At 33.6% G+C, this 14,779-nt stretch overlaps 1 protein-coding gene across 1 annotated transcript; it reads right to left on the reverse strand.

Moving 5' to 3' along the window:
- Nucleotides 1-5,343: 5,343 nt before the first annotated feature.
- On the reverse strand, nt 5,344-9,654 carry LOC129876713 (cytochrome c biogenesis protein CCS1, chloroplastic). Its single transcript, XM_055952204.1, has 8 exons — nt 9,132-9,654; nt 8,023-8,242; nt 7,836-7,947; nt 7,059-7,331; nt 6,657-6,925; nt 6,090-6,246; nt 5,919-6,002; nt 5,344-5,816 (listed from the first exon to the last, which is right to left on the reverse strand). The coding sequence occupies exons 1-8, from the start codon at nt 9,541-9,543 to the stop codon at nt 5,658-5,660; spliced, it is 1,686 nt and encodes a 561-aa protein (XP_055808179.1). The 5' UTR covers nt 9,544-9,654; the 3' UTR covers nt 5,344-5,657.
- Nucleotides 9,655-14,779: the final 5,125 nt, after the last annotated feature.

Here is a 14,779-nt window from a genome sequence, read left to right on the forward strand (position 1 = left end):
TATTCGTATTACTTCCATGTTGAATAGGTTCAAAGGACGACGAGGCGAACGTGACAAAGAGTGACTCGTACGAGGTATGTAAAGCTTACTCTTGGCATGTTTTGGTATAAATACGTACAACTATCTTTCTTTCCTTTTGGCAAGTATTATCCTTAAGTGAATTGTATGTGGAATGTGGGGATAATTTCATTTCCATAACTCTAGATACGCCTCATAATCCCTAACTACAGTTAGGTGTTGACACCCTTATAAGAATTGAGCATTGCCTGTTAAGGCTTCTACGTGCTAAAGAGTAGTGTATGGGAAACTATATTTCCTTTCTCTTGATATGTACTTGGTATGAAAATGAGATTATGATGCCATAGTTGTTCACTGAGCCCCAAGATGGGCCGGGTACGAGATATGTATATAATGACCACCTGAAGGAAAGTACAGATTATATAGAGTTTACTCTCTTTCTTTTCTAGCATGTCTTAGTTGTAAGTTAAATATAATGTGAGCTCCGGAGTAACTCCATTCTTAACATCTCCTATTTAATTTTGAATATCGAACTCTGATAGTAGTTGAAATATTTCCCTAAAAACTTCTATATGTTAAAGAGGTACCAAATGTACACGCTCCAAGTCTTAAAGACTATACGAGACTAAGTGTTTTGATTTCATAAATGATTTGGCCCTATGTTACTACATGTCTAGGGTCCCCAAGATTACTTTTGAGGCAGCCCATAATGGCATTTAGAGGACACTCGAGATGACCACACCGTTACTCGGGTCCTCAAACCAAAGCTTAACTTTCTTATTTTGCCGAGTCTCTGATAATGATTTAAATTGCATATAGTTACTCACTGCTCTACTCGTGTATACTGTAACCCTTCTTTCACTGAGTCCCGGGACGGGTATGTTATCGTTCACAATTCACTACATTGTCCATCGAGCCCCTCACTAGAGAGCCGGGTACGTATGTATATATATGCTAATGTGTTGTAATAAGGTGGTGATGGCACTGGTGCCATTATGGTTTTACAGAGGTGATTCATCGGTCCCCCGAAAGGGCCGGCTATATGATATGATTCGAACATGCATGCTTTTGTAATTCACAAAGTACAGGTACAAGTTTCTGATTTGATATCTTATCCCCTGTTCCTCTATCTCAGATATGCTTCTAGTTGTATTATGTTATGTGTTATATACTCAGTACATATAGCGTACTGACCCCCTTTCTTCAGGGGGCTGCATTTCATGCTCGCAGATACAGGTACAGGTTTTGGAAGTCCATTAGCTTAGGATTCCGCTCAGCTCAGCTGGAGGAGGCTCCATTATATCGGAGCCTAGTTTTTGATACTGACCATTAATGTATAAAATTATTTTGTCTATTCAGGGGTACGGTGAGGGCCCTGTCCCGTCATATGTTGTTGTTAATATTTTTAGAGGTCTGCAGACATGTATATGTGGGTTGTGTATATCAGTTTGATTTAGCTGGGTCTACATGATGTATGGTATATGTTATTATGTTATGGCAGCCTTGTCGGCTTGTATGCCCTTTCATGTTACGACACAACGAAAAGGGCTACAGGTTTATGAAAATGTTATCACCCAATGGGGCTCTATTACATAATATTATTTTATTTACAGTTCAATTTGACCACAGCTGATAGTTAGGTAAACGGGGGTCTAGGTCGGACCCCAGTCGCGGCCTACGGGGTTGGATAGTGACAGATGGTTATCTTTAACATAGGTAGAATGATTGATGAAGAGTTATGTTGATGATGATGTTTGAGATGAAATGGATTGGAGTCTAATGTGACTACCTGATATGTGATTTGCATAATTTGATTTGATTAGAGTAATATGAGTATAAATGATTGTTTGAGAAGAAGTTTTAAAAATAATTTGTGAACGTTTTTGCATAGATTATTTATGCACTATTTTGAGTTTAAAGAATGATTATTTTCATCTTTAATTTAGAAAGGGATTAAGCATGAGCTGAGTTTGAGAAGTCTTTTTAATTATTATTTTGAACATGAGTATAAACGAGTTGATTATTTTTACATTAAAACGTCTATTTTGAGATTGAGTTGAGGAGTTAAAATTATGTTTTAAATGCATTTAATATTTACTGTAATCATTGAGTTGAGATTGTATCAAATTTAAAAAAGAAGAGTTTGATGATTGAGATGAGTTGATTGAGTTTTGAAAGAAGGTCCAATGAGACCAGATTGATTGAGTTTTGAAAAGAGTCCAATAAGACTAAATGAGTTGATTTGAAACTAAGTCCAAAGAGACTAAATGAGTATTTTGAGTATTTTACTCACCTGATAGATATGAGCATATAGATATGAACATATTGAGTCTTGGGAGGAGTATTGAATACCGAATTAGATAAGAGTATAGTCCATACTCGAATCTCATGAACTACGTAGCCAACGTAGGAAGAAATTGGACCGTTAAAGTCGGATGTTTCTCATTTCATTATCTTGAAATGATAGGACTTGATTGGTTGATGGATCCATGATTGGTTGATTCGTTCATACCCTGGAAAAGTATGGGGACGTGGAAAAAACGTCGGCTTATTATACATCACTAACTCATAGGTGATGTTTGTCGGTTAGAGAAACTCTCAAATTGAGTAGATTGTGCATGATATGATTAGTTTGATTGTGATTGTAGATGATTGAGTCGAATTATAAAATGTTGCTAAATTCTAATTTGCATAGCTATTGAGTTGAGTCCTTTGACTTTATTGTGACTGGATTGCATATGATTGGATTGGATTGGATAGTATGTGATTGGATTGTATATGATTGGATTGGATTGAATAGTATGTGATTAAATTAAATTGGATTGTACATGATTGGATTGGATTGGATGGTATATGATTGGATTGGATTGGATTAAATAGTATGTGATTGGATTGTATACGATTGGATTGGATTGGATCGAATTGTATATTATTGGATTGAATTAGATTGTATATGATTGGATTGGGTCGGATTGTATATGATTGGATTGGATCAAATCGTATATGATTGAATTGGATTGGATTGGATATGATTGGTCTCTGTCTAAATTGTGTTCTTACTTTAGACTTATGACACCTTGATTGAGTCTCTATTATCTTTATGACTTGAGATATTTGAACCGGTATTGTTCTATCTTGACACATGTTTCATTCTGCCATATTACATACTCTAGCATTCCACGTACTGACATCTATTTGGACCTGCATCGTTTCATGATGCAGAGACAGGTTTAAGAGATCATCAATAGGCGCACCGTTGAGGATCTGTTCACACTCAGCTTATTGGTGAGTCCTCCCTTACATTTGGAGGACACCACTTATGTTATTCTTGCGTTGAGTTTAGTCTTTTCATTATGATTTGAGGTAGCCATGAACCTGTCATTGGCACCAATTAGATAGTAGTGATAAAGGCTTCATAGACTAGATAGTAATGAGTCGATTGAGTATTCTATTTCCTTGAATTGTTCTTGTCAGACTATTTAATGACATAGATTAGAGTTCGATTTGTTGGCTCTTGTCCTTTCTTTATTGAGATAGACTGTTGATTGGGATTGTCCACCTAATTATCTCTTTATTTTAAGTCTTCCATTGATTGAATGAATAAACGGATGTGTGATCAGGTCAAGTGGTTTGCTTGGGAGCCAGTAATGGTTTCTGAGTGCTGGCCACGTCTAGGGTACCCTCCCGGGGCGTGACATTTCTCCTCTTACTAATCAACTGAATCTAAATGAGTGTTTATAAAAAATAAAAATAAAAACGTTCTTAAGTGTTTGTTAGCTCCCTATTGTAGATATGTTTATAGATTTAAGTTCGAAAATTATTAAAGATTGTCGAATGGATTCGAGTTAATAAAAGAATGCTTATTTACTTGAAAGTTGTACATAAACGTGTTTGTCCATTTCGGGTATCTGAATATTGGATTATGAATTTTCTGGCCATGTAAAGTTGCTTTGTTGAGACTTCCTAATTGAAAAGTTGCTTCATGACTTCATTTTTCTCTTGCAAATGGTATGTTGTAAGACATTGATAGAGGTGTGGTTTAACTTTGCTTTTTATTTAGTAAGTTTAGAGAGTGATCATTGATTACCTATGCAGATTTTCCATTAAATTTCACTGTCAAGTTGGCTAAATATTTGTCATTTTTACTACCTTCTTTTATTAGGAGATAGTGTTTGTTGTTGTTAGTTTGGTTTCTAATTTTATTTGTTGGCGTCCTTATGCACGTTTAAGAATCAGATTGTCCTTCTCTAATTCTTATCTTTTCTTCTCTTTGCATATGTATTCGGCGCGAACGAATTTGGAGTCTTAAGGCTAGACCCACCATATGGAGTTTCGAAATGAGACTCGACACTACCTCTCATCCGGGCAAAGAGTCATCACTTTATATTCTTGTCACACTCGATAGCAAGAAAAGCAAGCGACATGCTTAGGGTGCCTATGGCGTCTTCTTTCCTTTCCTTCCTTATTTGCTTAACTCTTTTATGATCTTTGATTTATTGGTTTGTTTGGATTTATTTCATGAACTTGAGACAATGTTTGGACCCATTAGTAATTTAGAGCTAGTAGTAAAATGTTAGTTAATCATAGAACACCTTGTTTAGTTAAATATATAATTTAGTAGCCGAAAAATATGATTTTTAAAATATTTTCTTTAACCTCGGAAAAAAAAGAAGAGATTTTTAATGACTTATTATTTATCTTATATTTAAATAAGCATGTTTTAAATAAGTCAAATTTATTTTATCATAGAAGCACTTGATCAGAGATTGGTACTCTATCTTATTTAAGTATTAGTACGTCAAATATTTTAGTTATGTTATTTCTCCCAAGACACTTATAATATGTGTTTTGTAAGTTACATTTACACTTACGTAATATTTTAATCAACCTAAGTTTGGCCAGTAATCGTTTTTAATGAATCTTAAAAGATGCTTAACCCCCTCTCTTTAGGATAACTAGAACCCTTACCTAGAGTAATATAAGTTAAGTAGACCACTAATTGGAGTTTATTTTTAGCATTACATTAGTTAATTATTTAGGTATCTTAATTTACCTTCTTTTTTAAAACATTAGGTGGCGACTCTTTAAGTTAAATAATTTAGGAATCACCAATATGTCGTACGCCATTTGACCTCGAGTTAAAATGGGGTATAACACTAGGCCAATATCAAAATGCCTTGGACATGGGATGGTCCTGCAACTTTACCAGAAATACAGGGCATCGGAGACATTGATAAGTCTTGATTGACGATAAATTGATACACTACATCATATAGAACAAAGGCTCCACAAATTCTATTAAGGGAATGTACTCGAGTATGAATGTCAAGAAATAGACAATTGTCGTTTCTGTATTTAAAGTTATTTTTATCATTCTATCATATACAACTCTTTTTGTTTTGATACCGAAACAGAAAATTTTGAATGAAAAAAGGAGCTAAACCCAAGAAACATATTTCCTATACAGACTTATCTATACATCTGTAAAATACTCCCAACAAAAGCAACGGATTACTTTACATTGGTCAAGAATTTGTATCAATGGGTTAATATCTTCATTTCTGATATCTCTTGAATGAACGCCTAGCTGTACCATATCAGCTAATTACACATCAAGTTCCGTTTGTACCAACTCCAACTTAAAAGCCACCGAGAGTATTAGGTTCTTCAGGAGAAGATGATTCAACTAATTCAGGGACCTGATCGAGCAAGCCATTCATTGTGTCAGGAAACTCACCCTTGGCCCGGTTGGTCTTACCCCCAACAACCACCGATGTTCCATCTTGTAAGGCCCATAGCTTTTGAAAAAGTTACAGAACACATAAAAACATGTAAAACCAAATGAGATTTCTAAAATTTACTTAGCTTAACGTTGTTCATCGTTTGGCAGGAATATTTACCTGTGTATGAGATAAATAACTGATGCAAGTTGTAAGCATGAGAGCACCAAAACCAGCATATACAACGGGTACTCCTGGATCAGTCTGCATCAAACCATGGTTCACACATAAGGGCCATTGCAAGCAAAATATGAAAATAATTGTTGCTGAATGGGGATTCATCTTGCTTACCTTTAGGTCAAGGCCACTGCTGCCAATTGCATCTGCAATAACAATCTTTGTTCCATCAATCTCAATTGGAAGATTTGAATTAGGCCGTCTGACTCCAGCAAATTTCCCTTCTTTATCATAAAGAATAACTGACTGCAAATCACGTGCGAGCATTGATCTGGATTTTGAGCCACCACAAGGACAAAACAAAATCAGAATAGTTGACATGATGGAGAACACTAAAGACATAAGCTAGTCAGCAAGTTAAAGATTTCTATCTTCTCACGAATTATGTTATTCCAGCAGGCCACCAAGATTTGGACCTGACATCGAAAGCTTATGTTTCTATAGAGACTAACAAACAAACAAACTTCTGATATTTTAACTTTCTGCCCCTTAAATTCACTATGTTTTCCTCCTGGATTTTGAAAAACACTAAAAAAAACACATTCCTCCAGGTGCACCTACTACACAATAGCCTAGAAGCAATTCCACTTATGCTCCATATTAAATTAGAAGAAACGCAAGCAGCTCAAACATCGATGAGTCCAGCAGTTATCTAGATAGTGTAGTAGTTAAAGAACATACATTCCCTTAACATTGGGTGAATTATCATCCCCTACTGGTAGGAATGTACCAAACAGCTTCTTGTCCCCACCATTCAGTTGCAGTGGTGCCATAGCCAAATTAAAAGGACCTTCATCATCCTTTAGTACTTGCAATGCAGAGATACTCCAATCTGTCTGGTATATAGTGATTCCCCCATACCTTAAGGGATCATTGACACTTATAGTCTTCCTCATTACTTCCTTTCCATTAATGTCAAATAGTGAAAGATCAGTATGGAACTGCAAGACCTACAACACATATTAAAGACAAGGGGGAAAGAAAGGCGTCCTCAGCAGTTTTCAGTGAGGGAAACACATTTGTCTTTCATAATCTGATTTGCATACCTCCTTACGAAATAAGAAAGAAACTGATTTTGCGTACCTCCCCACTGTCATAGTAGTCCATGGAGAATCGGTTGACGTGAATCTCCGTATTGAAAGCATCAGAAGGAGTGGAGAGAAATCCAGATGGTGCAAGTACATCTCCGGCAACAAAATTTAAACCTTGTGGAACAGTCACAGCCCCTCTAAAGCTCCCAACTGCACTAAGAGTTCCTCCAGACATTACAAGCAGCAGAGATAAATGTACACCAATTGGGGCAAATCTGCCTGCCAACCCTTTAAATGCATACAGAGCTGGCCCTTTTAAAAATACCTGAAGATACAGAGATTGAAGATTAATCCAAAAAGCCATATTTTTGAAGAAACTAAAAGATGTTTGTGAACAAGGCATTCAAGGACAAGATAAGTGAGTCGAGCAGATAAACGATTCAGAATATCACTTAAGTTTCACGTTGAAGCAAATCAAAATCGTACGTTCTCCATTCTGTTTATGGGATAACATGAAAAGTTTTTAAAAATTAAAAATAGCTGGACTGGTAAGAAAAAAAAAGAAGCAGATGCACTCTGTCTTTAACTCTATAGTGTTGCATTTTAAGAAAGATCTCATCTCTCAGTGAAGAAAGACGAAGTGCTTAGCAGCCTTATAGACAATTTTTTTTAGTTATCTATTGATGTACCGAGCATTTCTCCGTTTGATAGAAACAAATATCTAGAGTCTCTAATTCCTACGGCAGACCCTTAAATCTGGACAATTCACTGCTAAACCAAGAAAGGAAACAAATCAAGAAGAAAACTAGGAGAGATGTTATATTTATACCTCATATCCATCTCCCATTAGTATAACACCCAAGTCTTTAACTGATGCCCTAGGCAGAGTATCTGCATATTCTTGCTTACGAATTGTCTCTGCTGATTGTAAGAAAGACCATCTGCAGATTCGGTCAATTTCAGAGAACTCAAGAAGAAGAAAAAATAATCACATCTAGGTGGACTGAAAAGCAGACCTTCTTGCTACCTTCACAAGAGGAATTTGTGTTGTGTATGTGCAAGCCATCAAAGATGCTCCAAGAAGAGCCAATGTCCCAAGGAAAACGGGTGATGAGAACATATGATCAAAGCCAAGGGTGAGAACCCATCTCCAGGTGAAAAACCCCAAGGGGGGATGATCTTCAGGAAACTTTTGAAAGTAGTAATCTGGAGCCTTTCCTTGGTCAATGAAAGTTCCTTCAGGGAAAAAATAGATAAAAAACCGATCATCAGTTATCGCAAAATACTCATATTGAGCGGAACAAACAATAATAAGAAGTGACATGCATCCCGTGGAATTAATCGAGGTGCGCAAAATCTGGCCCGGACACTAAAGTCATAATAATAATAATAAGAAGAAGAAGATGGTTGATTAGTCAAATTAAACATTTGAATAAGAACACACACTAAACAATAATTTCACCATACATTCATAAGGTAACACAGACTAAATTTTTTGGTTTCATGCTAGATTTCACCCCACGTTGTGGGATTTCACTGGGTTGTTGTTGTTATGCTAGATTTCAAGGAAAAAAGCTCATAATCATGCAAAGATGGCAGGTGGAGTTGGAATGTCTTTTCTTTATATGCAAAGTAAAATGGACTTGGAATCTCACAAGAGCATAATATCTTTTGTGGATTTGTAGTGAAGGTGAGAATTGAGATAGGACTGCAGCATAGCCACATACGTATGCAAATAGAACAGCTACTGCTCAAATAATTAAGGATAAAAACATTGAGCAAACTTAGCTATGGCAAAAGCTTATACATGGGAACCAGATGAATTATTATACAGAATAAACACTAGTCACATCATAATCATTTGTACCTCTATCGTAATATGTATATCGCGCATATGCACAAATTACACAATGTTCTCAGTCAATTACGCCTCAATTCCAAAATAGTTAGGATTGGCTATATGAATACTCTACATCTCTTTTGCTTTATTCAAGCACAATTCATTCAATTTTGGTAAATAAGTTGGTTTTTAAAGGCAAATTTTCTCTAAGTCTCTAATCATAAGGCTTTCACACCACATTCGCAGATATGTCAGAAGTAAAGAAACGTTTCAGCTGAAATTTACCTAAGGCCATTAAAGCAGCAACAGCAAACATCTCAGCAATAGCCAAAGGCAAATTGGACAAAATCCCCAAAAATTTTCTAGGCAATTTCTTGAATAGCCCAGAACCAACAGCACTATTCTTCATCTCCTCCACTTTCCTTCCACCATTTCCTACAGACCCTTCTTCAGCTTCAACAACTGGTGGCGCCGCACCATCAGCGCCTGGCACTGAAATCCGTCTCTTTTCCTTGCTGGGTTGGTTCCCTTTTACTGTGTTGAGCTTACATGTAAGAGTAAAGGAAAGAGTGCGGCCTTTGCTGCTGTAGACACCAAGAATTCGAGAATTGTGGATAAGGGGATAAGGTTTGATATTTAAGGGAAGAATTTGGTTTTGTACATGTGACATTCTCGATGAAATCTTGAGAGTCTCCATTGATGTTGGAATCTTGGGGAAAAAATGCAGAGGCAAGAGGTTTGCTTCAGTCCATGTATGGAGGTGTAACGAACGGGTTCGTTCGCTTATCCACAAAGATAAACATGTATAACTATTAGCCGACTCAGTTTTCAGCATTTTATACATTGAAAATTATTTATAAATTTTTTAAAAAAAATAGGCTAGGCTTACTTTTTTTATTTTTATTTATAAGCTATTTTTAATTTATAAACTATTTAAAATAAGTTCATCTAGATACACCTAACTATTTATTGAAGCTTATTTTAAACGTAAAATAATTTTAAATTGATCAGTCAAATACTAAAAAAACTGAAAACAACTTAAACGGCGTATGTACACGAGATCCAAAATAAAAAAAAATTGAAATTATTGGCTAATCCAAGCCACACGTGAATGGCATCTGTCACGTGCGTCCAAATTTAGTTGGTGCTTACCAAATGAAAAAAGAATAGAAAAGGTGATTTAATGATATTACTCTTTTCTTTATCTCAATTTTCTTTCTAAAAGTTGTACTTTTTTTCAAACCCATTTAATTTTTTTGTTTTTGTAAATCTTAATTTCAACTTGGGGAAAATGGCAAATATTTTAATTTTGTGACTCAAAATAAATATATCATTTACTAAAAAAATGATGTATATATATCCTCGTTGTTTAGAAAATAGTGAATATTTATCATTTTTCATTAATAGATTTATATTTTAAAAATATCATGTGGCTTTAAAAAAATTACATCATTCATTTTTTACCCTTTTAAATCCGCCTCCTTGAACCCTTTGAATTCAATCACCCAGCTCTTTGAAGCAGGAGTAAGGAATTGTCCACCTCATCACCCCGAAGAGCAGTCTCTTTATTAGTGTTGTCTGTCTATAATGATAGATGAATCAAAACGAAGAAAAACATCCCTCTTCTACTCTATCATAAAATAGGCTTGAGTTGGGGCTAAATAAAAGAGGGGTTGATTATTTTTTTTAGTTGGATCGGATATGGAGGAATAAAATAAAGGATTTCATACGTAACTGTAGATGCAACAACAAAAAATTTCAACAAATATGATCGCATGTATATATAATGTATTGATATTATATAAATAGCGTGTAACATATATATGATGTATAATTATATATCAAAAATATATATACATTCATAAAATATTATTTATCCAATATTTAGACACTAGATTGTTAATATAAGAATTATTGTACATATCACTTTTATATGAATTCCACATTAAAACACCTAAAAATATCAAATTTTGAAGAAAAACTAAATTATACAGACGTTTAAATACCTCTTTAACAACTTTGAAGTGATTTAAATATCCCCCTAAGGGTGTGGCAGAGTGAGTTTCTAAAACATTGTAAAAAAAAAGAGAAAAGAAAAGTTGAATTTATAAAATCATACTCATCGCCTTTTTTATTGGTCAATATATAACTACCATTTTTAAATTTTTTTCTTGATGTATTAACTTTTTAAAAAATTGTATAATTTTCTTAATTAGAGGTAAATAAAATTTTTGGGTCCCCTTTTTTTAATTTTTTAAATTATTTTTCTCTTTATTTTGTTGTCTTTCCCAATACACTTCTTTCTCTATTGATGCACCTTTCCCTCTATCTTTCTCCCATCACTATCAACTATTTTCATTCTATTAGACCTTTAATAATTTGTAAAATTCAACACCAACACCATATTATTGACGTTGATTTCACTCCATGTTATTGACGTCGATTTTTCAAATGTAAACTTTCATGAATTTGGAGTAGCCCATTTTGATTTTCTATTATTTTGTGTTGCAGAAAATATGAATTTATCAACTTTTTAACCTTCATTTTTTATTTAAGTTGTCAAGAAAAGATTGACTTCCAAAAAATTTCATTCTTCGAGAGGGCAGATTTGTGAGGAGAGTTTGAAGAATATAATGCGAATATTATAGTGATTTTTCTTCGCTCGCTAAAGTTATTTTTTAAAAAATTGTTGAACGGTGAGTGAAGAAAAAAGAAGTACTGGAGATTGAAATGATGAACAACAAGGAAGAAAAAAGAGAAGGGGGAGGGGGAGGGCGTGGAGGAGAAAAGATTTAAGAAGATGAGGCCCACTAATTAAAAATATTAAAATTAATGAAAATGACTCATATTTTAAATTTTGATTCTTGGTAATGTATTTTTTAATAAATCAATTAGTGTAATTAATTTTAAAAAGTATTTAAGAAAAAATGGTAAATAAAAATTAATAACATAGTGCGTACATGGCTATGATGTAGTGATAACATGGCTATGATGTGGCGGGTGAGAGTGGTGTTATAATCTCTGGGTAATATTTAATTCACTTCAAAATTGTTAAAGATTATATTTAAACGTCCATATAGTTAAAGTGTTAAAGTAAATTTTGCTTCCAAATTCATGAGGGATTTGATGTATTTACTCAATTTACAATTTTAAAAATAAAATAAACCACTTACTTTAATAGATAAAAATAATTCAAATATAAAAATTTCTTACACCAAATATAAAGATTAATCCCCTATCCAACAAAAGGGAAATAAGCCTCTTAGTTTTCAAACAACTACTTGAAACTATCTTAATTAATTAATGGTATGCACGTTATGGTGTGTTCGGTATGTAGAAAAATAAATGTGGAGTCTTTCAATCTGGATCAACTCAAAATCTCATCTAAACAGTCCCAAAATTTAAATATGAGTTCCTCTTGATGTTTCGAATCTTTTAATATATAATTTATATGGAAGGATTCACGGTTGCGGTATGTTGAATTTTAAAATCAATCTTTGAAAGAGTTTCTTTGGTTGAACATGGAAGAAGGAAGAAGGAAGAGGAGGAGGAGGAAGAGATAGAAGGAGGAGGAGGAGGTGGTGGTGGTGGAGAAGAAGGAGAAGGAGGAGGAGGAGAAAGAGAAGAAGAAGGATGAGGAGGAGGAGAGGAGAAATAGAAGTAGAAAGAGAAGGAGGAGGAAGAGAAGATGACGTCATTAATGTTTGAAGATGGATAAAGAATGAAATAGAAAGAAGAAGAAAAAGTACATCGACAACTACAAGTATGGTCGAATGGCCAATTTTTGTAATAAATGATAATTATTTTTTTTTCGTATGAAATTTTGACTTGATGTACATTTTGTTTAGTTTTTCCTTGGAAAACTTACATAAATATGTTATATTAAGAAAATATTTACCATTTATGGTAATAATAATTTTTTTCACTAGACACTTATAATACATTTATAATATAATTTTAATAGATATTATTGAGAATAATTTATAAAACATATATAATACAAGTTTTATTTAGGGACTACTGATGTCAAAGAACCTCTATGATCTGCACAGAGGCATGAATTCACGTGATGTCCATATTATCATTATGGGCAATTTGAGAACAAGCCCAATAACAATCGTAAGCCGAAGAAATCAACCCTTATGACTCAACTCTATAGCACGATTTGAGTAAGAAAAAGGGTAACCATTCTAACATGCCCTGTAGCTTCCTACGTATTCTTAAATTATATATTTTTTATTTTTAGATTGACATAATCATCATTAAACTTTAGAGATAAGTGTAAAAAATACACATAAATTATCCTATTTTTTGAGTTTCATATCTAAACTATTGAAAGTATGAGTTTCATACCTAAACTATCACTTATTAATTTGAGAAATACACCTCAGTAGTGTGTGTAATATACTCTCTCTATTTTTGGCAAAAACCTTGCCACATGGCATTTCACATTGATAAAATATTTCACCTTGACAAAAATTAAATAAAATATTAATATTAATTAAAAGTCAAAGACTAGAGTATTTTTATCCCCAAAAAATATTATTTTTTAAAAAAAGAAATTATTTTTTTCAAAAAATAAAATTATTTTTCTCACCCACTCCACCACCTCGCCCCCACCCCTCCCCCCCGACAATCCCGTCCTTTTATTTTTTAAAATTTCTTATATAAAATATCTTTTAAAACATTCATACTTCACCCCTTCCTCCAATACTTCCTAAAAATGTTATTATTTTTATTTTAAAAAAATAAAATTATATCTACCCATCTAACCTTTCGCTCTTAATTTATTTTTATTTTTTATTTTTACATTGTTCTCATTTTGAGTTAGATATGTACATATATTTTCAAGAAAATTATATTTTAAAAAAAGTCTTGCGGCAACTGAACAATATTTTCCTAAAATTATATGTATATATTTAACACAAAATGAGAAAAAAAAATTGAAAACGAAGGGTTAGGGAAAGATGAGGGGGGGATGAAGTAAGAATTTTTTTAAAAAACTTTTATAAAAGAAATTTGAAAATTAAAAGTACAACTAAAAAATGTGGTGGTGGGGGTATGGGAAGAGAAAGTGATGGAGTGAAAAAAATATTTATATTTTTTTTTGGAAGGGGGAGGGATAGTAATACTTTAACCTTTAATTTTAACTTTTAATAATTTATTGTCAAGGTGGAATATTTTGTTCATGTGGAGATGTGACAAATATTTTTAAATGAAAGAGAGAGTGTAGTACACATACCATGATGAGAGTGGAATAAAAGAGAGAGGTGTGTTTCTCAAACTAATAAGTGATAGTTTAGGTATGAAACTCACACTCTCAATAGTTTAGGTATGAAACTCAAAAAGGGGAATAGTTTAAGTATGTTTTTGACACTTATCTCTAAAATAATCTATTGTGTATTAAAACTAAATTATGCATGCAATATAAATATATTATAAGTATTTTAAAATATATTATGCTTGTTTGGTAATAAATTAACGTAATATATCATAAATGTATTAAAATGTGTGATAAATATATTTACGATTGAGAAAGTCAAGAGAAGGGATTAAAGGAAGGCTAGGCCCATAGGTTTTAGATGGAGGCCCAAGGTTTCTCAAGACCTCTAGATTTAAGAGGATCAATTACACCCCCACAATAGAAGTCCCAGGTAGTACATAGATATTCAAGGGCGAACAGGTCCGGATAAGAGTTAATGAGCACCAGGCTCATAGTAACGCATGGACCCAGAGCAGTTTAGATCAATTGCGCCATATTATGGTACATGCAGTAAGCATATGTCAGGAGATGCCATCAGGGCTCCACAACATGCTATTTTGGTGGCCTTGAGGGTCAGATATAGAGGTATTGCCCATATAAGGACAAGTAAGGTTCAACAAAGACAGATAGATTAGCAACAAGATCATCTTCCTCAGTATATCTTATAGAA

The sequence above is a fragment of the Solanum dulcamara genome, chromosome 12 (genome assembly GCF_947179165.1).
Source record: "Solanum dulcamara chromosome 12, daSolDulc1.2, whole genome shotgun sequence".
NCBI classification, from domain to species: Eukaryota; Viridiplantae; Streptophyta; class Magnoliopsida; order Solanales; family Solanaceae; genus Solanum; species Solanum dulcamara.